The following is a 27016-nucleotide window of genomic DNA, read 5'->3' on the forward strand; positions in this document are numbered from 1 at the left end:
GGATGGCGATTAATACTAACCAGCGCATCCCCTATCCGTAAAGTCAAAAAAAAAAAGAGATTTGTCATGATGTCTGCAACCACTTACCTCCAGGCAGCTATGACACCGAAATGAACGAGTCTGTGCGATGCGCTGTTCTTTTATAGCCTGAGTCTCACTCGCCTGTCCTCATGCCAACATGCTCTATGTGTTTACATCAGTTTGGGGTAATATGCTAATGGGTATGCTTAGCTTAGGTTGGCTGCCGTCGCAATCTCAGTTACGACTCGCCTGATCCTACTTGTATACAACTTAAAACCAACTTACAACTAGCTTATTACTATGTTTGATCAAATAACTACTCGCTAAGCACTCAGGTACCAAAGCGCGTGATTCAATCACCGTTAGGTATGTGAGTGCTTGTGCACTGAGTTTGCATGTACTTTGTGTATAGCTTATTACTATGTTTTGTTCAAGAGTTTACTCACTAAGCACTCAGGCACCAAATCGCGTGATTCGATCACCGTTAGGTATGTGAGTGCTAGTGCCCTGTGTTTGCATGTGTTTTGTGTTTTTACATGTGTGATCGTGTCTTTGTACAATGTGTGTATGCAGTTTATGCATTCTCGTATGTTCTTACTATTTCTTTCCCTACCTACGTTCAATTTTGCTTGTTTTGTTTACCCTAACGGTGCTACACATTCTGCGCATTTTTACACATAGCGATTTTTGCTGAAGTTTGTTTTGCATGCATAGATTTCCTACCTAAGTTCTATTATGCTTGTTAAACATTTTGGGATTTTACTTGTAATTATACTTTGAGTTTTATTTAGCCTTTGCGTTCTTGAGATTCTACTAGTATTTGTACTTTGAGTTTTGTTTAACCTTCGAGTTCTTAAACCTTTTGAGATTCTACTTGTGTTCTTAACATATTGATTTCTTGCAACTAAGGTTTTCTTTTATTTGGGTTCTTGACTCCGCTCTTACCTTTTGAAATTTGGATCTGAGCTTTTTTTCTTTTAATTGAGTTCTTGACTCCGCTAGTGCATTTTGGAATTTGGATCTAAGCTTTTTGGTGCCCTGGGGTTCCTAATCTGTGCTGTGGTGTGCTTCGGTGGTATTTTATACTTTTTCTTTTACACTACCCTTGGTGTGTGTTTCTAAGGTTTTAACTTTACAAGGTATAGGTGTGTGATATTATGATTTTATCTTTATGCGGTATAGGTGTGTGATATTAAGCATTTATCTGTACAAGGTATAGGTATACTTAGTGTGTGTTTTGTGATTTTATCTTTACAAGGTATCGGTATCGGTATATTAGTGTGTGACATTATGATTCTACATAGGCATATTCGCTATGCGTTTTGTACCATACATTTGATGCTGGTGGGGGGCTGCTCATCTTCTAATGAATCCCCGACGGACGTGCACGGACAGATCGGACTGGCGGGTTGCCTGCTGGAGATAAATGTCTGGGGCGGACTTGTATTTCGTAAGGAAGCAAAAACGCTTCCTTACAATATCAACGAAATATTTCAGATTTTTCTTGTTGGTGGTTGCGATGCCGCATTCTTTGGGAAACAAAATAGAATGTGCAAAGTATATGATATTTCTAAAAACAAACTGGTCCCTATCGCAAATATGAATGAGGCGAGACATTTTAATTCTGCAATCTCAATAAACGGTGCCGTTTATTCGGTGGGCGGATATGAGAGTAACCGAACTGCAGAATGTTATAATCCAGTTACAAAGAGGTGGAATTACATTGCGTCAATGAATTATGGTCGTCATTGTTGTGGGATTTGTACGCACAACGATTTGATATATGTTGTTGCTGGATTGATCGCTTCAAGTGTTGAAAACTATAATCCGGCAACTGACAAGTGGCACTTATGTGCAAATATACCCGCAGGAGGCTCTTCTGGGTACACTCGTTCAGCAGTGGTAGAAAATAACATTTACAGCGTAGTTGATATGCAGTCCGATGGCTTTAATCTATGTTTTCGCCTTGACCCTAGAGAAGGGCGGTGGGATGATGTGAAAGAAATGGTAGGAGGAAGCAATGATTTTGGACTGGTATCTTATGGTCATTCATTGTTCTATATTGGACATGGTTGCTGCAAACGTCTCGACGTGCGTATGAATAAATGGGAGTCGATTCCTTCCCCGCAGTTGGGAAGATATGGTTTTTCGGCGGTGATAGCTGCTGATGACATTTATGTGTTGGGCGGCGAGACATTCTATCGGGCAAGGCAATATGTTACGAGTGTAGACCGCTTTAACATCCGTAAAAATGCGTGGACTGCAATCGAATCAATGGCAATTAAACATATTGCCGGAGGGGCTGCAGTAGTCAGCGGTTGTTTTGATTAAATGTTAAAAGTTATTCGCGATTCCTATTAATTAACGAATGTTTCTTCACTCTTTTAAATATTTCACATATGTTTTAGATCTTAATCTCCCGAGAATGACCTAAAATATTATTATTTTAAGACATATTCGGATTTGCAAGCAATAAATTGATTTGCATCAGTAAAATGTTTGTTTTTATTCTTAAGAGCGAATAAGTGGAGAAGAGCTATTCCGTCGTAGATTCCCATTGAAGACCGTTTAAGAAATTTGTGGGTAAAATAGATGACAACGGAGCATGTGTGCTTGACTAACACATTAGTTAAAAATAAAATAGTTACTCCCTATCAAAGTCAGTCCTTTCCGTATTTGCCTAACGGAAGAGCACGGTGAAGTATCATACGCTCCACTTATTATCGGTCCGATTACCTCGGCCGTGTGTGCAGGAATTTTGAAAAATTTGTTTTGTGCGGCTAGGGTCATTCTGTCCCCTATGTGTAAATGACGAAATGCTATCTAACGACACTTTTCCACGCAATAGTCCAAATAAGAAATGGAGATGTTTGTGAGTTTTCTGGGTATGTGAACGTCTTTACTAAATTCTAGGACGTCTGGAACGACTGTTCAGACTTTTATTAGTGGTTAACGTCCACCAAATTGCAGTGAATCATCAGTAAACCACAAAACAAAAATTGGAGTTAACCGAGTAAGATAGGATAGTACGACAAACTGGTTCTCAAGTCCGTGCGATTGTAGATATGGATACAATTTCACACAAATCTTTAACCAGCTAATATCTGCCTACAGGTAAACGGGAGGAATCACGCATTCCAGAATATCTTTGAAGTAATACAAAATAATAATGTGAACAGACCAATGGTGCAAATGTGAGAACAGTCTTTCCTGCTCAGTCGGTGATGTGTTAAAATCGACTTAAACTCTTCGAATTGTACAAGCTAGCTTTTTCACTTTCCAGAGGAACCCCCCAAAAAGTTACGAAACTAAAGATCGTTAGTTAAGTCTATCAAGAAAGCAAAAAAATATAAAAAGACGGGAATCAAAGTTTTTATGACGTCGAACTGGATGTCTACTGCATAATTGGAGAAGTAAAGACTATCTAAACCGAGCGTATGTTCGAAGTTATTATGTAATCCAAACAGTATTCAGTCTTCAGGATTCATACTTTTTTCATTCCTTCAACTCTCACTTATGTATGTTGACATTTGTGAATAGCTAGCATGGTGTACCAATACCTTTGGGCTTAATACTTTTTAGAAGGCCGCTACACGTAGCTTGTTTATTAATCTCTTTCCAAGAATAATGAAAGCAGCGATCGGTATAATGGAACAAATTTTTAATTTCATAATCAGGTGTTAACCTCTAAATAATAATTAAGCCATACTTTTAAGTGCAAATCGTGGCCATATAGTTGTAGTAATTTGTAAGAGCAGAGTTTTACTTGGCATCCTGTACATATGTATTAAGAGCGGCCAACAAATTTCTTTAATTAAATGTTTGATAACAGAGCACGAACACTTGAGTGAACCAAGCATTGAAATGGTGAGCTGTCCCTGAAAAATTGTTAATAATTGTGCCTCAACCAAATGAACTTGCACTCGCATGGCAGATATTGATCTAAAATCGATCTTCAGCAGAGCCTCTAAAATAAGGTCTCTGATGTGGGATGATGGATACCACCCTTGAACATAGTTCCAGCAAGTATGGACTAATTTTTGATACATATCCTTGCACATCACTCATAAGGGAATTTATTCACGCGTTGTGTCTCGCACACCTACGAATCCATGAACATGTCGAAAGCATTATTTTGAAGAACGAATAATTGTTCTATTGCACCAGATGTACTCTTAAGACAATTTCCAGACATTTGATTACAATTGTTGTAAACGTTGTGAAGAATACTTTCACTTGGCCTCTAACACAGCATATCGGATGGAGATTAAATTTCGATGCAATCTCAATTCTACGGATCGACTACGGATCGTATCTCCTTTTAAACAGTCTCTCTCAGAAAATCGAATTAATTTCGCAGTTATGTAAGCTTATGACGGACGCCATTAATCCATTCTGCAACTATTTACGAGCGAGGACCTAAAGTATGCACGAGAAGTTCATGACTTAAAGGTTTTGTTTGTAAAAGTTTTGAGGTTTAATTATTAAACATTTTTTTCCTGGTTCAAAGTGTGCCGCGGACCAGTTGCATTTTTTGGGGTTCTTTCGAATCTTTTATATCTTTCAAGAGCCTTTGTTGTCGACATGTTCGCGTTCGGACGTAGACCAGCGCATATGCCTGGAAAGCAGCGTACGATCGTTAAAGGTTATTATACCATAAATAACAAAAAATATTTTACAATTTTTCTCTTGTACCTCAGCTCGGCTGAAATCGGCCAAAAAGTCTCAATCTGCTTACACTAATTTCGGGGGTCTTTGGAAATCTTATCTGCTTTTCCTTTAAATAATTTCCTAGTAATTTTATCACCATATGAAAATAGATTATACTTATAGCGTTACTTTGTCGGGCGAGATGTCCGTTTTTGTCCTTGATGATTCTCCTGATTAAGAGAGTTAATGATTCGAAAGCTTGTTCGACCCTCTAGAAGCTGTTAGTTGATAACACCAAATCAATGTAGAAGCAATTACAAAGTATTTACCCTACTTAGGCTTTGAATAATGTTCACAATCTAACTCTCCTTTAGGTTCAATTGTCGACGTGGTACTTAGAAGATGAATATTACGCCCCTAAGTACAAGAGAAGAATTGTAGTCTCTTTCAAGGTGGATTTCGGCAACTTCTACATTTCTGATTGCAATAAAATTAATAATGCCGTCATACCTTTGTAGCGATTCGAGCCGAATCATGTGCCGGTGTCCAACCGGTACCTACCATCTAAAGGCTAGTGCTTTAAGACTTTAGTCTTACAATTTATTTCTCTGGCTAATTTAATTGTAATAATATATTAAGATTAAATATTATTTGAAGATCAAATTGCCAGTATCTCTGTCCGAGCATTTTCCCTCGCGCCCATTTTCCATATCAGATAGTCCAGCTCAACAAATCGAATTGATTTTGTACATATATAAAAATATAATGAGTACTAATAAGAAAACCTTCTCATATTCAATTAGTTTTGTCTTTGCTTTCATCAAGGTGCATCATCTACTTGACGTTGGGACCGTGCAAAAGTGAATATCAAGGCTTGAGAAAAAATTAACTTCTCATATTTCTGATGCAACTTCAACCAAAACGCTTCGTTTGATGAAATAAGGTTGAGATGACTAGGATCTACCCGTAGTAGCGGCCACGAACAATATATATGCTATAGATCGCTATGCTCTAGAAAATAAATTATGATCAATATGTTATACAATCGGTAATGCCATAAAAATTGTCCGTGAGTTCATCAAAGAATAGACATAATCTTCATCGAAATTAAAGGAAGCGGAATTGAATGCTTTTATCATCAATTTATCGCTCCGTGACTGAATATTTAGACTTTCAAACGAACTGTTGAGGCTTTATTCCAACGTTTCAGGCAGGACATATCAGCTCATCCACGTTACAACTGATGCTCCTATCAAAAATCACATTTTGATTACCAATCACTAGCGTATTCGCATGAGCATGCGCGCCATAGTATTTATGACCCAAGCGCAGAAAAATATACATCGATGTAAAGGCCATGCAAAACGCTTGCTCAGACATTCTTAGGCAAATCTTTGCATTTCTATTTTATTTACATAGGTATATTTATGTAGATATAAGTAGAGTTCGAGAACTACTGTACTGAACTTGTGTATTCTACGATAACCGGTCCTAAAAAAATTCAGTACATTGATTAAAAAGCTTTCTAATAAATGGCAGTTAAACGCTTTGTAAAATATTTGACAAACTGTCACAACTAGTCAGTCATAAAGAAATTAATTTTCTTATCCAGTCTCGAAATGATTTCGGTAAACTCGCGTCAAACACACATGCGAATATTCGCTCAACGATCTAAAAGAGCAACCAGTTATTATAGTAAACACACTGGTGCCTTATAGCGAAAACGTAACTACAAAATTGGTTCAACGCGCGAGTGTAGAAGAAATTAGTACTGAGTACCCATACAGAACCGGTAAGTTAAGTTTAATGCCCATAAGTAGAACATTACATTATACCCTACACCACCTGTTGTAACAGATCAAGAAGGACTTGCAGCTTTTATTGTATAGTGTGCGATCCAGAATCGCGTACTGAATCGTTTTAAGTGTGTCTGTCCACCAGTGCGCCTTGTTTTTCCGTGTTAAATCGAATCGTTTGAGATATTTTGATGAGATTTGGTACAATAAGATGGCCCAAGGATGAACGCTATTGAAAATGGTTCGGATCGGATCTATTTCTCATCCCACTTTGCATATATATCGCGCTATTTTAAACAGTCGTTATATGAACAACTGTAGGGTTATTTAGGGTATGTAATGGTGGCCCAGTGCCGCCTGTACTTTTCATCCTTATTCAATAATAATTAAAAGATTGCGCATCAAAGACTGGTTAGCCATACATCCTATATAGCAGTGGTGGTTTTTACGTACAAATTGTCTAAAAAAATTTCCGTACATGCCCCTTTTGGCATGCCTACCTTGGGTTAGCCACCATTGTTATACAGCATAGGTAATATGTACTTCATTCATGTAACTTTAGATATGGAAAAATTCAGAGCCAAGTTGTTTTATGCTCAAGATTGTCGTTTTTAGAAATACCTCTGTTAGTGTATGATAGAGGTTAGATATCAACAAGTGATATATTAAGCGGCACCATCCCAACAAAATTTTCTTGGACGCAGGCGATCGGATTACTTGGGAAAAACTTCAATATTTCAAAGCAAAAATTTCTTTCAGCTAATGATTTTCTTTGCAAATACCAAAAAAAATTCATAGGGTCGATTAAGCCATAACAAGTTTTGTTTGCAAAAATTTACGGTAATAGCCTCCTCTGATACTGATATTCTATCAAAACTTTATTTTGGACATTTGCCATAGCATTCGCTATTAAGTACCGAAATGCGGGTTTCTTCAAAATCAGAACGTCATCGATATAAAGGTTTTGGATATTTGAAAAACGCAGTTCCAACATTTACCCTTTTTTTTTGGAGCCAAATTTTATAATATAATGAAAGTGCATCTTTTCCGTACTGCACTCCCAGTATTAAACTTGAATATAAATAAATATAGATTCATTTTGAGTTGTGAGTGTTTACAAAAGTCTCACATAATGATACGACGAAAAGAGAGATCAGTCAAAGAAAGAACTTACCCACTTTCTGCGCATAACTAATTTCAAATAAATGGAAATGTAATTTTTACATTCAGACTTGATTTACATATCATGCTATCCGCCTGCGTGGTCGCGTAGGCAAGAGTCTCGACTAGCGACTCAATGATCCTGGGTTCAAATCCCAGTAGAGTTTTTAATAAAGCCGAAAGCCTTAGATGCTAGTGCTTTAAGTGCTCTAGTCTTAGAATTTATTCTCTGGCTAAATTATTAATAATAATAATAACAAATATCATGCTTCTGCAAAAGTAAAAGGTAAATGTACCTCTTCAGATCGGTATTCGGATATGCAATTCTGCATTAACTTTCATTCCGAGATGAATAATAGGTTTTCATTTACTGTAGGAATTCGTAAACAGTCTGATATTTCGATGAAACTTTTCTTTAGTTGTTGTGATATAATAAGTAAATATTCTCGCTCTTCTTTTATATAAATATGGAATATTTACGAGTAATTTTACTATTGTAAGGTGTACTTGACATTGCCTCTTAAGCAGATCTCAAATAAAAGCCGATTTTGCAATTCGTCAAACTGCCTCTATAAACATCTCTGTCTCTTAAAGTCTTCTTCAAAAGGAATACAAAATGTTTTAAATCGTGTCGTGTGCCGTTTGTAATCTTTTCCGCGATTCTTCAATTAATAAAAAAAGAAAGTTAAAGTAAGTAGAGCTTAATCAGCTAATCAAGGGCTTTGTGTACTTTTGCAAATATTGCTTTAAACTTTGGTTCATACATTAATCAGAGATTCATTCATTTTTCGGTTATTATTCGAAGAAGAGGAAAAAATAACAATAAACTCCAACTGCGGTCGTAGAACAGAATACAAATTTTTGGTGCTATTAGTTGAAGATGTGAATGATAAATTGTACAATCGTCGCTTATAAGTGTTTTTTCTTCTTTTGCAATCAGTAACGAACTTTTATATAAGAATTCCTTACTACGACTACGTGTTTATTTACTTACACCTTTCTTTCAAAAGCTGTTTGTGGTAGGATTAGCATAAGCCGTCTGCGAGATATTGAAACATTGTTCGAAGAACTCTCATGAACATTACCCGGAAATGAATAAAGACAACAACAATTTTGCTGCACACTGATTGTGCCGGGCTCTCTTGCTTTCCGCCTCTTTAGATGGAAAATTTCAAAGAGAGATAATTCGCGAAATTACATATGAATGCGTGAGTATGTGAGTTGTGAGTATACGAGTCAAGCTTTTTCCATTCTTGCTTTCGATTACAAACAAGGAGTCAATGTGTTTGCATACACTCTCAATGCTTTACACATACGAGTGCGGTTATATGATCGCACAGCATGTTTACATACTCGCTCGTGTTTCACTGGCATTTGATATCGTCTGTCGTGCGACGTCGTACGAAGAAAGTTAAGGCTGAGAGCGCTAAAACTATCTTGCATCTTGCTTCCGTCCTTAGAGAAAACCCTTAAATGTTTTTTATCGTTAAATTCGCTGCAATGTAAAATGCACTTTATGTACACGTTTCCCTTTTTGAAGCAGCGACGCTTTTTATGGTATGTATTGATAAGTGAGTTCTTTCTAATTTTATCTTGTTTCGAATGCACTTGCTTATGAATTCGATATGCACAGCCATTGACATAAAAATATACCGCATGTCTACACGACAGTATAATAAAAATTTCTTAACTATATAATCAAAACATTTTATTATTGGTTGAAAACATTGCTTAACATAGACTCATAAAGAAAATTCCGTGTTACCATTTTTCTCTCTTTTTCGAATTATATGTAGTTTGTCGCAAATATGGAACAACAAAATACATTCTTATTGTCGGTGTAACACACTACAGTTTTGGTTGTTTTTTGCACTTAATTGGATAAAACAGAGGAGTGCTGTACATGCCTGAGAAAGTCGAAATTACAGGTAGTTTAGATCAGCCAGGAGTAAGTCCGACTGAAGCAAGTACTGCAGTTGTTGGCGATCTATGATCGAGTGATCCATTTGATAATTTCAGGTGATCCACTTTAGTTCCGAGCATAAAGTATCATATATAAAAATAAATTATAATATAACATAACATAACGTGAAACAAGGATTTGAAATTTATACTAAGCAAGAACAGAGACAGGTTAGGTAATGAATATTCAGATGCTTGTATTCGTCTTAAAAAGAGTCTTGAAGAGAGTTCATTCAACTATGTTTGTAATTATTTTCTTAGTAAAATATATTATTTACTAGAAGGCCGTTTTGGTATGAAAATACTTTGAATCAACTGTCTCTTCAACGCTCACATTTTGGTTGACTTCCACCTGTGGCCAAAACAGGTTGTCAACCCCTGCACTACTTATATTGAAAAACCAAGAAAAATCAAGCGAAATCTATTTAAGCCATCTGAAGAAATTACGATCGAAGTGAAGTAGGAAATTGTCTGAGCGTATGGAAGGCGCTCCTAACTGATGCGCAAATTTTTGATAGTCAAGAAGGAAGAAAGACTTTCTTTCGAAAGTGCGTATTTCAATTTTTTTATAAATCCCTTTTTATTTATTTTCATGATGCAGTGCTGATGAAGCTATTTATCTGTTCCTGGCTGTATATGATTGAAAAGAAAAATTCTGCTAATAACACCGTAGTATGTCGCTTTTAAAATAACTTGTATTAGAAGAATTCAATTCATTCATTATACAACTTTTTATCGGATAATAGTCAACGGCGTTCCAGAATATTTTACAAACCTTGAATTAAGCAATTAATCCAGTGACAAATAAATTAATTTGTTTATCTAATATCGAAAGTGAATTTAAATAACTGCCTCTCGCCATTACTATTTGCGAATATTCACTACACGAAAATAAAAGTGCAAATAAACCATCACATCGAGAACGTAAGTAGAGAAATTTCGCAATATTCACCCAGAAAGGTTTGTTAACAATAAATATTGATATGCGATCAGTTAGATTTTTTTACTTTTCTTTGAATCTATACAGATTCACAATTTTCATTCGAATCGAGTGCATCTAAGGGGCACGAAATAACAAGAAAAGATTTCGAGTCGAGCTATCGCATGCTTCTCAAACTTGGAGCCTTTTCTTCATCTTATTCTGTTTATTGTTTTAATATTCAATACGTTAAGCAGTCAAATACTTTAATGTGACGAATCAATGGGATCGAAGTTAATAATTGGTGCCATTAAAAAGATCTAAATATACATTTGAAGCTTTGTTATCTTTCAAATGTATACTAGCGTATGAAGAAAACAAAGCCAATCCAATGCACAGATAAACTATATCGGGAATACATATGGATTGTGGTAATGTAATATAACAGTAGTGGCGAACTAATTACAGTTGTCGCCTTCGTTTATTGTTTCTTAACTTATGACTCAAAGCATTTACTCATATTTGTGTGATAACGATTTTATTTTATTCGATTGGATTTCTTCAGTTGAAACATCAAAAATCATCTGAAAATGATTTTTTATTTTTACAAATAAAATTCAATTATGATATTATACTAAAGGCTTCTTCGATATCGCAAAAGTTTCACCTGCTCGCCATATAAAAGGGTATTTTCATGATAAAGGCATAGGCATAGAATGTGTAGGGTATGTAGGCCTACTTTAAGCAAATTTTGATGTCGATTTACTATTTTGTATCAATGTTGATTACAAAGTACCCACAATTAGAACCTGTTGCCAAATATCTCTTTATTATCTACAATAATGGGTGGACTGCAGTCGATTCAATAAATATTGAGCGCTTTTGCTGAGGAGCTATATAGTCGTCCTAAAATTCATTTCTTTGTACTAAATATAATAAAAAATAATAATAATAATAACATATATGTAAAACATTTGAAAGAGTAAAGCAACGCATTAGTTAAATAATACGAAGTTTTCCCAACTTTTACTTTCCACAAATTCCTTAGACACTGACTTAGATGCTTATGCGTTGATTACTGCAGCTCTTCCGCAAAAGTGTTCTATGTCGATTAAATTGCCTGTAGTGCGCTTAGTCAATCTGTTGAAGAGAAATTATAATATAAACATTTGAAGCAACCGCTATGGTCCGCAATACGAGTGTTCTTGACCAAAGGTCTTAAAGGTTAAGATACCAATTTTTCTTGAGTAAAATTTTAATTTTTTTGTTATAATTGAAAATTAAAAAAATCAAAACTTTAAATTTTTTAAAATGCAAATAAAATGTACACACATTTTCACGCAGATATTACACTTTTTATTTACTGTGTCTTTGTCATGCGAAGTGTGCAGGCCGTGCTGCAGATGCGTCCTAGATCCTTCGAAAGGTTTATCTGGGCCATGTCCCAACTGTAGAAAGCGGGGTACTGACTTTTATAAGTTTTCGCAGAGACAAGGAATTGGTTTTCTGAATTAAGTAAAAATCTCGTGACTTGTGCCGTGTGTGGGAAGTTTCAAAAAATCATCGATGAGTGTTGCTATCTAGAGCACTAATCTTCTCATCCAGCCTGTACAAGATCAACTCGCAGTGCAGCGTTGTACTTTACCTCCATCTTCGCCTTGCATACCAAAAACGTTGGCGGCTAATAAAAGAGTTCCAAACGAGTTTGGAAGCAGGCTATTCTGTCTAAATCACCAACGATATTAACAAAAATAACAAATCTGCCTCTCTCCACTTAGAATTAAATGGTTTTTGTTGACCACGAAAAAAAACTAATCTTCCTTCATATGAATTTAACTCAACTACGTCTGCTACGTCGATAGCTACACCTAAACGAAGCTGGAATATGTCAAAATCGTTCTCAAATACTTCCTTAGTAAAGAAATTATTTTTGATCCTTCTGATATTTATGCCCCATAGTTACAATGTTACAAAATTCGTTCGCTCTAACGAGTAGGTAACATAGCAAACTGACGTACAGGATTTCGAAACGAGCATAACTCAATTGAGATTTCCGTAAGTAACCTACGCAAAATCTGTTGCCTCCGAGTTTCTTCGCCAGACAGTGTTGTCATACCGGAATGCAAACATGCTGTTAATCTGAAATTCCTCATCTTCGTCGTTGTCTCATAGTATTGAAATGTTCTTGAGAGCTGTGCACAATAGAAAACGAAAAAAATGATGACGCAGATGAGGCGAACTCGAACAACGATCGACGAAAAAGTACCTGAATGTAATTACATTTCAAAGCATTAAATTTCAGTCCTTATCATGGTTCTGCCAAGTTTTAAATCAATAGCCCCATTTTTGCAGTCAATGGAATTGCACAGGCGCAGGCTTCAGGATTTGATGCTTATCAAGATTATATACACTTTCGTGAGGTTTCTGTACTTTTCTTTGGGACAATACAAACGTTCTTCTAAATGAATATATCCCCCATCCTTCGTTGATGGATATGTAAAAAGTCCTTGTCGATATAAGAGAACCTACAGACAATCTTGCAAAAGTAAAACTCGTCTATAAAATATTTCCAATCGATTTTGACAGGAAAGAAGTAAAAAATGCCAGGCTTAACACAAAGAAGGATGCAAGAAATCTTTACGTTTTGGAACTAGTCGTAGAAGTACCCAGAAGCAAATTGTTTTTAGAGAATCAACTCAGGGAAGTTCAAACAAAACGGCGAAATGCATTTCTTTGTTTTTTTGCTTTGTTTAAGAGTATTCTACAAAGTTGTCTGCTATCGTAGACCGAAAAACAAATTTGTATGTCTTTATGAAAATTGGTGACGGTCTTTAAACGTGCCTAAAGATATTACTCAGTGAAGGGACAATTCTTTGTTCCTCTATTATATTAAGAATCGAAGTTGTAGACTAGCATGCCGTTTGCCAATTTAATGGCTTATCATACAACATAAATCTCATTTACAAATATCTAGCTAAAGGTTTTATTCATGAAGTAGCTCCCAAAGAGTCTTTAGCCGACTATAATTTTCTGGCGAGAGAATAAAAGTCCAACAATTTTAGGTATCACTTACGAAACATCACGACATAGGGAGCATAGTAAAATTGTTCAGTTTTCATTTAATATTCAACGTGAAAGATTTACATCAACTTCGCAAGTTGGACCAAAAGCAGAAAAACATTCATTCGGATATAAAAGTATTTCCGACAGGGCAACATAAATATTTCTTATTAATACAAAGTCCCTTAATTGCCGCCCATTAGCTCCGGCTTTTAAATATTGAAATAATAACGTCTATTGAAGCCTATGTACAAGTTACACACAATTTTTTATTTCAGTTCCAAGGTATTTCCATTTTTACATTCCCTTCGTATATTTAACCAGCAGGATGGCTGCTAAAACGATTAATAAAGTTGAGATCATCGCTGAGGGAAATTGCAAAAACTCGGCTTATGGGAGCAGTTTTCTCGATGGCTTAAATAAAATGCGTGTCGAACAAAAGGTAAGCGGGATGTTATAGAAACATTGCCTGTTCGAGTCAACACATCATTATTCCATTTTACAGTACTGCGATTTCACATTGGAAGTAGACGGCGATATTGTGAAGGTACATAAGGTAGCTGTTGCCATTGGTTCGCCTTATTTTGCAAGGATGCTTGAGAGTAAGTAATTGCAGACATAACCCCACGCTTGAACACACTTAAAGCGTCTAAATGTTTCAAAGTTTTACAGATGATATGGAGGAAAACAGAGCAGGAACGGTTAAGTTGGAGGCGACAGACTTGCGTACTATAAAAGCGCTTATTGAATACGTGTACACCGGTATCATCACACTGACTGAAGATAACGTTGAAGCATTGCTCTCTGCATCGGATCGGTTCCAGATTGAATGGGTGAAGCTGGAGTGTGAGGAATATGTGAAACGTAATCTGAACCCAGCAAACTGCTTGCGGATCCTAAAATTGTGTGGTAAGAATATGCAAGAATTCGTGCGGAAGTACTCAGGTTCTAAGTATTTACTGTCTTACAGATACACCTACTTTTACGTCACTCTACGATTCCGTTCACAATTACATCGTTGATCACTTTGATGATTTAATTGAAGTGGAAGATTTACTGCTGCTGTCATTTGATGAGGTATTTAAATAATTGCATAATGAAGTCTCTTGTCTGCAGGAATGCTATTACAGTTTTAGTCTCGCAATACAAGCCGCTCATTTAATTTTCCTCAGCAAAGTAGAGCTTTCTTAAATTGACTTTCTTTCCTACCAGCTAACGTAAGGACATTTGTCCTAATGATAATATTTGATTAGATGGGAAGAGAAAGATGTCAGCATTGCTAGAGTATGACTAGATTGAGTAAACATTCGGATAATTCGGATAATTAATTATCTAACAAAGGGGCGAAGGCGGACCAACGGCATGGAAGAATAAGACCTTATATTATACTTTACCGTAGACATGACGCGCACACTCGCTAAGAGCGCTGAATATTTTCTAAAAGTGCGTAAAGCTTTGTTCGATTTGCAAAGATCAAGGGTCTTATTTGGGTCAGTTATCAAGACAGCTGAGTAAAATAATATCCACAGCAGGACATTGATCTGAGAAATGAGACTTTGGTGTTTTCCATGGTTTGCGTACGTAACACTAGAAATCTATTAAGCGCGCTTTTCAAGAGTGGCGCATGAACACCACTACTTATACATTTTTGGAAGCCCAAATTAATGTCCATTACACTATTGATTTGCAGATCGATTTTCGTTTGAACAAAGTAGAAAAATATTTTCATTTCTGAAGGATCTAATCATTTAATCATACTTCAAAAATAACTTAAGCTAACTAATTCCGCACACTTTGTACGTAACTTTTATATAATTCTCTTTAATTCTACATTAATTTTACTTCAACGTTTTTTCTAGATCGAGAAAGTAATAAAAGACAACCAACTTAATGTAAAATCGGAGGACAATGTTTATAAAGCTATGTTAAACTGGGTTAAACACGATGCAAATAATCGAAAAGTTCATCTGGCGGAGTTAATGAGCCATATTACTTTACCTCTACTTAGCACTCAGTTCTTAAAAAGCCAAGTTTCTGCTGAACCTATGCTTACAAAAGACCCAAGATGTAATGAACTGTTAGTGGAAGCTCTGTTTTATAAGTTGACGTCAATAGAGGAAGGAAAACCTTTGCCAGACAGTTCGAGGACCCGAAAAAGGACCGAACATATCAACGAAATGTTTCATGTATTCCTTGTGGGTGGTTACGATGACACCTCTGGGGCAGGACATAGAATGTGCAAAGTATATGATATTTCTAAAAACAAACTGGTCCCTATCGCATATATGAATGAGGCGAGATATTATAATCCTACAATCTCATTAAACGGTGCCGTTTATTCGGTGGGCGGATATGAGAGTAAGCGAACTGCAGAATGTTACGATCCAGTTACTAAGAGGTGGAATTACATTGCGTCAATGAATTATGGTCGTCGGAATTGTGGGATTTGTACGCACAATGATTTGATATATGTTGTTGCTGGATTGAGCGCTTCAAGTGTTGAAAACTATAATGCGGCAACTGACCTGTGGCACTTGTGTGCAAATATACCCGCAGGAGGCTCTTCTGGGTACACTCGTTCAGCAGTGGTAGAAAATAACATTTACAGCGTAGTTGATATGCAGTCCGATGACATTAAGCTATGTTTTCGCCTTGACCCTAGGGAAGGTCGGTGGGATGATGTAAAAGAAATGGTAGAAGAAAGCTGTAATTTTGACCTGGTGTCTTATGGCCATTCATTGTTCTTTATTGCAAACGATTGCTGCAAGCGTCTCGACGTGCGTATGAATAAATGGCACTCGATGCCTTCCCCGCAGTTGGGAAGATATGGTTTTTCGGCGGTGATAGCTGCTGATGAAATTTATATGTTCGGCGGTAGGACATCCGTTTTGGCAAGACAATGGATTACGAGTGTAGAACGCTTTAATATTCGTACTAATGTGTGGACTACAATCGAATCAATGGAAATTAAACACGCTATGGGAGGGGCAGCAGTAGTCAGCGGTTGTTTTGATTTTGATGAAATGTTAAAAGTTATTCACGATTCCTATTAATTAACGAATGTTTCTTTACTGCTTTAGATATTTCACACATGTTTTAGATCTTATCTCTGCCGTAAAATATTTTACGGGACGTTTGGCTTTGCGAGCAATAAATTGATTTGAATCAGTAATCAGTTTGTTTTTAGTCTTAAGAGCAAATAGGTGGGGAAGAGATATTCAGATATGCAGATTCCCATTAAAGATCGTTTAAGAAATTTTTGTTTAAAATAGATGACAACGGAACATGTGTGCTTGAGTAACACAATAGCTAAAAATTAAATAATTACTTCCCATCAAAGTGGTCTCCTTTCTGTGTTTAGTTAACGGCAGAACACGATGATATATCTTAGGTTGCACTCATTATCGCTCCGATTACCTCGGCCGAGTCTTCTCATCTAATAATTACTTGACATCTTCGTGGATATGAAATTAGTTATGTTTACAGAAATTTTGAAAAATTGCTTTGTGCGGCTAAAGTCAATCTGTCCCCTATGGGCAAATGGCGAATTACTGTCTAATGAGACTATACCACGTAATACTTCCGCCCTGGTCGATATAAGAAATAGGGGTGTTTCTGAATTTTCTGAGTATATTTAAATTTTACTAAATTCTATGACGTCTAGAACGACTATTTAGTGTTAACGCCCACAAAATTGTAGCAAATCATAAGTAAACTGCAAAACAAAAATTGTAGAAAGCAAGTGAACATAGGAGAATACAACAAATTGGTTTTCAAGCCCGTGCGATTGTAGATATGAATACGATTTCACACCAATCTTTAACTAACTTATTTCTACCTACAGGTAAACGGAATGGACTATGCATTCCGAAAGATTTTTGAAGGAATACAAAAGATCAGTACGAACAAACTAGCGATGCAAATGTGCAGCGAGTGAGAACAAACCTTCTTGCTTAGTCGATGATGTGTTAAAATCGACTTAAACTCGTCGAATTCTACAGAAGAACTAACTTCTTTACATTCCAGGGGGAGGGTATATTTGAGAAGAAATCGCTGAGTAAAACCCTTTTACATAGAGAGCTCTTATACACTAATGTGGGCTGGTGGATATGGAAGATCCAATTAATACTTGAGAGAAGTAAGAGCAAGTATCGACTAGAGTTTTATTGGTATCATGGATTTCAGAAAGAGAGACCAACATTCTTCCTTAATGAGAGTATTTGATAGCGATACAGGATTGCTTGAGTGAAGCAAACATCGAAACTGCAAGTTATCCCCGAGAAATTATAGATAATTGTTCCGTAGCAAACCACGCTTAGTAAGGAAGGGAGTTTTCAATTTGTAGTAGATATCGATCTAAAACGAATACTTAATTAAGCTTCGAAAAGGAAATCGCTGAGTAAGACGTTTGCACATCGAATCCTTATACATTTGAGACGGAGGATATGTAAACCGATCCAAAGGACATACAATTCTCTTCATTTCTAATATAATAAGTACAATTTGATAAATGCAACTTTTTTAAAATCAAATGAAAGAAGTAATCAAGGGAACGCACAACAAGAACGTTTTAGTCGGGCAAGGTTGACCGTTAAATACCCTACCCTACCCATATTGTTTCTTATCTTTATTATAAAGCACAAAAATTATATCTTATTCCTATATAAAGGCGTATTTCTCAAGAGCGTAGTTATGTGGAAGGGCAACTTAATGTGGTACAAGTTTAATCCTTACGTACGGGTGAATCCATGGTCAAAATGGTCAAAATTTTGTAGAAACCTTTTTTGTATAAAATTACTTTTATAGGTCAACTTTAATCACCACATACTAAAACTTAGACTTTTCTGCTCTATAAAGGATCGATTCTCGTGAAAATCTTTATTAGGGTCAAATCCAAAAAATTGGTCGAGATGCTCCAAATTTGGTACAGTTAATTTTCTTATGTTAAATTAATATTATGGTATAATTTTCATCATGAAGCATTGAAAAGTATACCTCCTTAGCGTATGAATTTCAATTTTCGTTATATGAGAGGAGCTTTAAAAATTGCCCCTCTCTGTACAAAGTTTTCATACGAATTTCGAAGGGAGAGGTACTAGTAACTCACTTTTGCGAAGAAATTTTGAAAATTGCAAATCTTTTCCGTATAACGACTTTTGAGAATGGGGCGTTATATGGAGAGTGGTTGAAAAAGTGTACCCATCCGAACCATTTCCAATAGCGCTTGTCCGTGTGTCAACACAGGTCACCGCCAAACTCATCAAAGTATCTCAAAAATTGTAACCCGTAATTTGAACAAAACTGTGCATGGACAAACATCTGACAGACAGACGGATAGGCAGGTTTAGATCAATTCAGATAATAATTTTGAATCGATCGGTGTGATAAAAAGGGGTCTATCTGAAGTCCTTCTGCGCCTTACATATATCCGCACTAACTTAATATATCCACAAGTATCTAACAAGTACGTAAGGCACACATGGTTCCAATTTCTTTTAAAACAAATGAAAGAAGAAATCAAGAGGACAAATGCGAACGAAAGCATGCCTACAGTATACAGGACCTAGTGAGAGTATCGCGCACAGATTTGCTTATACTCTTCGTATTGCGAAAAGTTAGTACGAACTTTGTCCCCCATGTTCTCCCTCATTTCTAATACAAAAACTAACAGTAATAAAAAGAGATTACGGTCTTCGGAAACAGAAAGAAGAGGAATCGATTCACTTATACAAAGTACAACGACTGTAGCTCAAAAGTTCTCGTTAATTTTTGATCAAATCAGGGGAATCACAATTTATTCGCTTTGGACTAACCAGCACAACGAAATGGATCGATATCTGATAGTATCGAATTAATCTTTGTTCGTCTGTTTATCGTTTAATACATAGCACTGCACATAAACTATGATGGATTATGTCTTTGACGTATGTCTTATGAATCCAGAAGAGTTTCGATAGCCTTGATTTAAAAAGAAAATATTGTTTTATTACATCACCACACAAACCCTTAAGAGAATTTGCGGACATTTAATTACAATCGGTTTAAAAGTTTGAAAGAACACTTGCAGTAGGCTTCTACTAGGGTACTTCAGATGGGGACTAAATTTCACTGTCAACTCTACTGATCGGCTTATGTGTCTCCTTGTAAACAGCTTCACTCAGCAAATGAAATTAAGTTGTAAGCGGATAATGAATAAAAATAATTTATTCCCGCGCGATGGGATATATGTCCATTTCTCAAAGACCTCTCTGACAAATTTTCAGACTTTATTGTTTACTATTTATTTCTACTCACCCCATGCGTTGAAAGTGTGACTGAACGACGTAAATCAATTACCATTTCTCTGCCCAACTCGAATCTTTTATATCACTCATAAACTCGTGTTTTAGATTTGTATGAATACAGATGTAGCTCAGAGAATAGGAATACCATGCTGTGGTTAAAATTTATCAGACATAAATAACAAGAAGTGTTTTCAAACTTCTGTCTTACATCGGCTCGGCTGAAATTCATTAAAAAATTTATATATCAAAATCTTATTCTTAATTAAAAGGTTATCATAAAGGCACTGCCTTACTTGTTACTTGTTACTCCAAAATATTTCTATGGCCCTAGCCTTGGTGTCACTGATGGCAATCTCTTGCAGTTGGTAATGACATCTTGGAATATGTCCTACTCGCCCATTCAACAACCTGATCATCTGATTATGCTTTAGATAAGTTTGATCAATTATTCCATAATTCATTTATTCCATTCCAAAATCTTCACTTAAAATATTATTCGAATGCTTTCATAAGAATCTTATACGGGTTGATTTTACATTTTGTGGAGAATGCGTTAGTGTTCTTCTTTATAAGGATGTTTTTACACCACCTACTCGCTTATGCGAAAAAACAAGCGAAAACCAATTAATGTTCAATGTTTCGATGCTACTCTGATAAACTGCAAATCTTCGACGTATATACGATTTAATGGCCATCACCGTGGAGGGGTATATTCCTTTTGTCGCAACGTTTGCAGCGCCCAGATGAAATCTTCAAAGTACCCACAAAGTACATATATTCTTGATTAGCATCAAATTCTGAATCGATATAAACATGTCCCTCTGTCCGTCTTCCAAGCGCACCCCTGGCCGCAAAAAAAAGCTATCGATTTCAAATTTAGCAGAAACATAGGAAATTCTTCGTACGCTCGCTCAATAGCATAGGATATGAGAATTTAGTTCTTTTCCTTTTTTTGGGATCATGGTGATTGGTATAAAAGATTCGGTCATGACCGAAAATCATTTTCTTACTCATTTAATCTCAACTTTTGATTTTCATTCAATATATTGCCATTTAGTGAATTAATTCCAAGCCCACTCTATTTACAAGTTAGTGTGAGCTGCTTATAGTGTCTTAATTCTCATTTCATACGATTCCGATTTCAGTATTATTTTTGTCTCTGTCAAAGTAAATCTGAGTTTTTTGAATGCATCTTATACCAGAAGTTCTTCTAATGTTGCTTCGACTTTCAAACTCATTGCACACTATTCCACAATCTAAACTCGCAGCTTACATCGAAACTTATCGTTCTCTTCTCCCAACGAATCGCTCTCATTTTCAGTTTGTCTCTGTAACGTATGTGATATTTAAGCTTTGCAAGGTTGTAAGTATTTTTATTTACATCATGAACTTATCGTACGTTTTCCGGCCTGGCTCGTCGGATGGAATGGATAAAAAAAAATGTAATTTGTGTTTTTTGCATTTTCTGCTTTTGAATTATAACTTGTTTATTGTTAGGGTCGAAATTCGTTATGTAGATTCGTAACATAGTTTTTTAGCAAGAAGATTCTGTTATTTTTCCTTTTTTTTTCTTTTGAAAAAATTTACCAATGATAGTTCTCTTTAAAAATGTAACGAACAACCAAATTTCAGAATCTCCAAAAACTGACAAATCAAAACTGAGTTTATAATCACTTCAAGTGAGCGCATAGCTGTTCGTTCGAAAAACACAATACCTCAGCTGCCAAATTTTCTTTCTCTATCCCTCAAGAAAACTAAAATTTTCTTTTTGTTTTTTCTGCGACAAATAAATACTTTTTTTTTTTATACTACAGTGCCTATTACACCTCCTATCATCAAGACGCATTTGTAGCAACTGCACCACCTGAAATCTGCCGCTTAGAACTACTGCCTGTGTTCCACACCAAATTCCGAAGCCTTGTTTTGCCATATTTTCCCCTTCGAGAAGTGTTCCTCAGTAGACAGAAGTAGTGTTCCTGCAAGACGGACTTTCCTTCTTCATCAGGCTTCGCTTTCTTATAACGAAAAAAATCTTTTTCTTTTAAGATTATAGAAATTAAGAGGATACATCTCGTGATCCGTTGAAGTCAGTTGAAGTAGAATCTCTACAATATGTTGGATCATTTCGCGAATGAAATTCTCATTTATGTTTTGTTACAAGTAATGCGTAGAAAATATTTCAAAAATTGTTCGTGAAGTAAGGTCTCCTCACTTACTTTGCATTCTCCATACAATTCCATGTAATTCAACTCGTAAACAAATTCAGCTCCACCGAGGAAAATTTGGCTGTAAGATTCAATGCCTAAGTAATCCATATAAAGATAAGGCAAAGATCAAAGCATGTAATATTATCAATAGTAAGACAAGTAGCATGTATGGCGGCTTTATAGTGTTTCTTTTTGAGTTGACTGGGCAGTCTAAGGAGTAATGTGGTATATGAGTATAAAAAATTGTCTGAAGGAATTGATGGGTGTGAGAGCAAAAAAAGTTTAAAAGAGAGTGGGTTCATAAATAGACTGTAAACTGTAATATCTTGATGGTATGATTTGAAAAAAGAAAAGATTGAGACGTAAGTCGTTATATTGCGAAAACTAAAAATGTCACGAATGCTGTGGTAATGAAGACCACATATACATAAATTGCGAAGTGTGGAGTGAGGAATAGAAGTGGTATCATTCGGACAGACGAATATGACATAATCAGGAGATTGTAAAACTCCACATTTGCATAAAGGCTTGTTTACTATGTCAATTTTGAATAGATGGTCATTACATATCGTGTGAATAAACATCAGCCTGTTAATAAGACAAATAATGTTAAGTCTGAGAGCGCAAATGATAAACCAAGGGATTTTATTTATTCGTGCAATTAAAGAGTATAAATGACGACCATAAGATGAGTTATCCCATCGTCGTTGCCAGAAGAGAATTGAATGTTTTTTGGCGATTGTCCTCAGGTCTGCAGGAATCGCGGCACGATCATTCAAATGACTTGGTTTGGAAGATGGAATTTTGTCCGCAGTGTTGTAAAGATTTTCTCCAAAATTCAATTTTCCAAATTCTATCGCGCCGCATTATAGCCTACCCATCTTCCCCGAAGAGAATAAGATTTTAGTGCACCTTGCCGTTTTGAAAATTTTGTATTTGACAGATGGTGAAAAGACCCCAGGAAACTAGGAACATCGACTACAAAGCCTATGAAAGTCATTATATATTAAAGCATTTAGCTTCACTACGCACAATTCATACCATGATCAACTTAATCATTCACTCCTCATGTGATTTACGGATAACTAAGGATATTTTTTGTCGGGCCAATATGCGAATTAAACTGATGCCTGATTGGCAGTCTTTTCTGGCGCTGACCTAATAAAATAATGGGTCCGCACTCCATTTTCCTAACAAGCTCTTACCTCTCCTTGACATAAATAAGTAGCTTTTGCTTTCGACATTGCTTAAAAAGTCGATTACGATAATTCTGGAAGGTAAGCACGTAGCTCAAAGTTAGGTGAGTTTCGTTTTTAGCAAATAACTAACTATAAAAGCGATAACTCGATTTTTCATACATGATTATCCATTGATCTTGGCGATTATCACAAATTTATTCCAGTTTGTTTTTTTCTTCTTTTCTTACGATGTACCAAAAATTATTTAATAAATAGTTTTTATCTAATACTTGGATGCACACGTCGTTATGAAAAATTCCGATTCCTTCCTTCTTTTTAAATTTATTTCGCGCGTAAATACGCAGCGATTGCAAAGCGGGTACGGTTGTATTCATTGGGAGAATGAACAATGAAAGTTGAACATAAACTCTAAGACTGGGCAGGCGCACTACTATAGAAATAAAGAAATCAAAATGAAAACTTTATTTTAATATTTTTACAATAATTTTTTATGTCCCGACGCTCTTTCCCTTTCAATTAGCTTATAATAACAAGATCTTAATCGTTATTATGTTTTGAACGCCTGACTGTCAGGTGACAAGGGCGGTTTGAAATTTCTTCAATTTTTGGGATCATTTCGGTATACAATCTGTTGAATTCATTTATGGACGTGAGACTTCACTTTACTTTTTAAAGGCAATTTTTCGTACACGTGGAGATGTATCACGAGTGGTTTACATCAAAAAACTTATATAATTTTCATATCCATACTTAAAAGTAAACCAAGTTATGGTCTGGTTTTCTCTTATTTGCTTGTGAAGTTACTTAGGTCAGAGAACTACCGAGAAGGGCATTGGACATCTTTTACTCTTCGTTTGGTGGTGTCACGTAGCGGGTCGTCGTGAGAACACATAAAACGTCAATGCCTAGCTAAAGCTGTTAACTTCAAAGTACCTTTCAAGGAATCTTTAGCGGGCTTTAGTTCCTTGACCAGAGAATAAAAGTGCGCCAATTTAGTATATTAGCTAGCAAATCGGCCACAGAGACCATAATAAAATCGTTAAGTTTTCTTTTAATATTCTGTATAATGCCTCTGCAGCAGGTTCCCTGTGTATCTGTGCCGAGCACTGTGGAAGATTCATATGAAAGTCTTCTGTATAACCTTTCTGTAGAAGATTCACAAGGTGTCTGTACCGAGCACTCTCTGGGAGATCCATGCGAAATCTCCACAATATAGGGTTACAATAATCCAAACAAGCATTTCAACTTTCAACATGTATTTTTTTATGGATTTCTTTTGTTTTTGAGTGATCTTTCAGCCGATTGTAAAAACCATCAGTGAACCGGTAAATTTTTCTAAGAATTTTATTACTATATTGCTTCTAGGGAGCTTTTGTTTCTCAGCTATACGATGAACCTGAATTCAAAGCAATCGCCCTAAATGGCAATTTTTTTTCTTAAAGGTTTACCTGTTATTATTACCTTATCATATCATATTGGGTGATGGGTATGTTTTCCGCATTCTTTTCTCCAAGTTCTTTTATTTGGTACCTATAAAAAAAATTAATCCACCAGATCGCTGTGTCCACCATATTGCAGATTCATTCAAAGCAAAGTTTCTTCAAGGGTAATGCAAGGCAAACAAATTGATTAGTCTCCTATAAAGTATTCTCTTAAAGATAAATTTTTACTGACTATGTTTAGAAAGATGTTTGAAATTCTTACCTTCTTGGAATCTTCAATAATGACGTAAAGATGTTGTTCAACAAATTGAAATTCTTCATCACCACAATGAAGACGAAGGTCTTATTATTCGCTGGTAATTTTTGTCGAAGCTCTTACCAAAATATCTATTCAGTTAGTTTTTAGCACAATTACTTTTGATTAATTCTCTTAATCAAATACTAAATCACTCATATGGTATAAAAAACACGTGAGGAATGCTGTAATACAAATATTATATATATATATATATTATTAAATATAGTATATATAGTAATACAACCTCTCCAAAAAATCTATAAACCAGATTATAGTCTCTGCAAAAAAAAGAAACAAAAACAAACAAGCAATACTAAACTCCTGCATGAAGGCTACATCCAAACGAAGCTGGAGTACGTCAAAATCCTCCTTAAATAGTTTCTTAGTAAAGAAATCATTTTTGATCTTTCTGATATTTATGCCTCATAGTTACAAGGATTTCGAAACAAGAATAACCTCAACTGAGGTTTCCGAACGTAACCTGCGCAAAATCTGTTGCCTCCGAAATTCTTCGCCTTGGGCCAGACAGTGGAATCACCGCGATCCCGAACAATGATCGACGAAAAAGTACCTAAAAGTAATTACATTTCAAAGCATTAAGTTTCAGTCCTTATCAAAGTTCTACCAAGTTCTAAATCCAAAACCTCGTTTTTGCGGTCAAAGGAATTACACAGGCAGATACGCGAGCAGGCTTTAAAATTTGAAGCTGATCAAGATTATGTGCACTCTCGTGAGGTTTATGCACTTTCCTTTGGGGCATTACAAACATTTTGCTAAATGAATATATTCCAATATATATATTGGAGACCATGAATAATTCTACGCATAAAGTGTTTTCGGATCGAATCAACTTAGAGAAATTAAAACAAAACGGCGAAATGCATTTTGTTTTTTTTTTTGATGTTGAGTAAAAACGCATTTCTTATCAAAAAAAAATTGTATTTTTGGAATGTTTAGTTGAGATGGACCAAGCCAATAAATTTGTAACTTATGTACCCAGATAATAAACAGTCGTAATTATTGGTAAGAACCGTATACAAAACGCAGCAACAACAAAAAAAGCGGCCGTAACAGCGAAAGCCGATATGTTAAGTATAATTGTGTGTGTGTGTGTGTGTGTGTGCGTGTGGGTTGCAAACTTTGACTGAACATAAAAAAGGAATATTATAGCAATAGAAAATGATTGATAAATTCGCTTTTCTAATTAAGCAAGTTAGTTCCCCGCGATGACGTACCTATTACCAAGTACCTACACGTGCTGCAAAGTAAATACAAGAGAGAACTGAATTCCGCAAACATGAAAAGTGCTAGGGGGTTGATAATAATTAGCTTAGAAGGGCGTTGCCAAGTATTCGTTGCTTTGTCCAAACCGCTTTTATACTTAAATATCTTGCCTCACTTGAGTCTATGCAGGTGTATGCCAAAATGCAGGCCTGCTTCAAATCTTCCAACAATAAATGTTCCAACAACAGGTGATATATATATGAGCATGATTGAATTATTAATTGCAATTAAATAAAATTCAGTTTAATAAAAACCATCTGCCCACTGGTAAATTGAATTTAATTAAACTATACAGAAAGGGCGGTTTTTTTATCAGTCTCTGCTACCTTGCGTAGAACATTGCAAGACATAAGACCGATTTACTTGCTATTAGGATTATAAGTTGTTATTGTATACATTCCAAAGTATTTTGTTAGTGAAAGCAAAGCCATACTTTTAAGTACAGTCAAATATCCTATAATTGAATTAATTCATTACGGATTATGTGTAAACAACATTATGAGGATCTCAGAATTAATGCAACTCAAGTAAACAATTTTGTAGAAATCGCGTTCAGAGAAACATAGAGTTAAGATAAATTAAATTACAAAGCGTTTTATCGAAGGCTTGTTATACTTTGTGTTCGTACTATATAAAATAAAACAAATGAAAAGAATTTCAACACACTAGAGCCTGAACCTCAATATTAGACTAAATTAAAAAAAATTCAAAGTTCATTGCTGCCTTGTTAGTT

At 35.6% G+C, this 27016-nt stretch overlaps 3 protein-coding genes across 3 annotated transcripts in view; all 3 read left to right on the forward strand.

Moving 5' to 3' along the window:
- Positions 1–274, forward strand: part of LOC119640044 (kelch-like protein 2) — a 2462-nt gene extending 2188 nt beyond the window's left edge. The window contains exon 6 of the mRNA XM_038037819.1: positions 201–274. Coding sequence (XP_037893747.1) covers positions 201–274 — 74 coding nt within the window. The remainder of the gene's footprint in view (positions 1–200) is intronic.
- Positions 275–1620: 1346 nt separating this feature from the next.
- On the forward strand, positions 1621–2352 carry LOC119640045 (kelch-like protein 20). Its single transcript, XM_038037820.1, has one exon. It carries the CDS (start codon positions 1621–1623, stop codon positions 2350–2352), a length of 732 nt encoding a protein of 243 aa, XP_037893748.1.
- An 8008-nt stretch (positions 2353–10360) lies between these two features.
- On the forward strand, positions 10361–16622 carry LOC119640046 (kelch-like protein 17). The gene is made up of 6 exons (XM_038037821.1): positions 10361–10514; positions 13894–14011; positions 14075–14171; positions 14242–14478; positions 14540–14646; positions 15429–16622. The coding sequence occupies exons 2-6, from the start codon at positions 13898–13900 to the stop codon at positions 16620–16622; spliced, it is 1749 nt and encodes a 582-aa protein (XP_037893749.1). The 5' UTR covers positions 10361–10514; positions 13894–13897.
- Positions 16623–27016: the final 10394 nt, after the last annotated feature.

This window comes from Glossina fuscipes, unplaced genomic scaffold, assembly GCF_014805625.2.
Source record: "Glossina fuscipes isolate IAEA_lab_2018 unplaced genomic scaffold, Yale_Gfus_2 114, whole genome shotgun sequence".
NCBI lineage: Eukaryota > Metazoa > Arthropoda > Insecta > Diptera > Glossinidae > Glossina > Glossina fuscipes.

Bases quoted from the DNA above. Each gene is read 5' to 3' on its own strand.
- LOC119640046 (XM_038037821.1), top strand. From the start codon at position 13,898: ATGGCTGCTAAAACGATTAATAAAGTTGAGATCATCGCTGAGGGAAAT. The intron at 14,012-14,074 runs GTAAGCGGGATG...TCCATTTTACAG, and splicing joins AAATGCGTGTCGAACAAAAG to TACTGCGATTTCACATTGGA. The intron at 14,172-14,241 runs GTAAGTAATTGC...AAAGTTTTACAG, and splicing joins TTTTGCAAGGATGCTTGAGA to ATGATATGGAGGAAAACAGA.
- LOC119640045 (XM_038037820.1), top strand. From the start codon at position 1,621: ATGAATGAGGCGAGACATTTTAATTCTGCAATCTCAATAAACGGTGCC.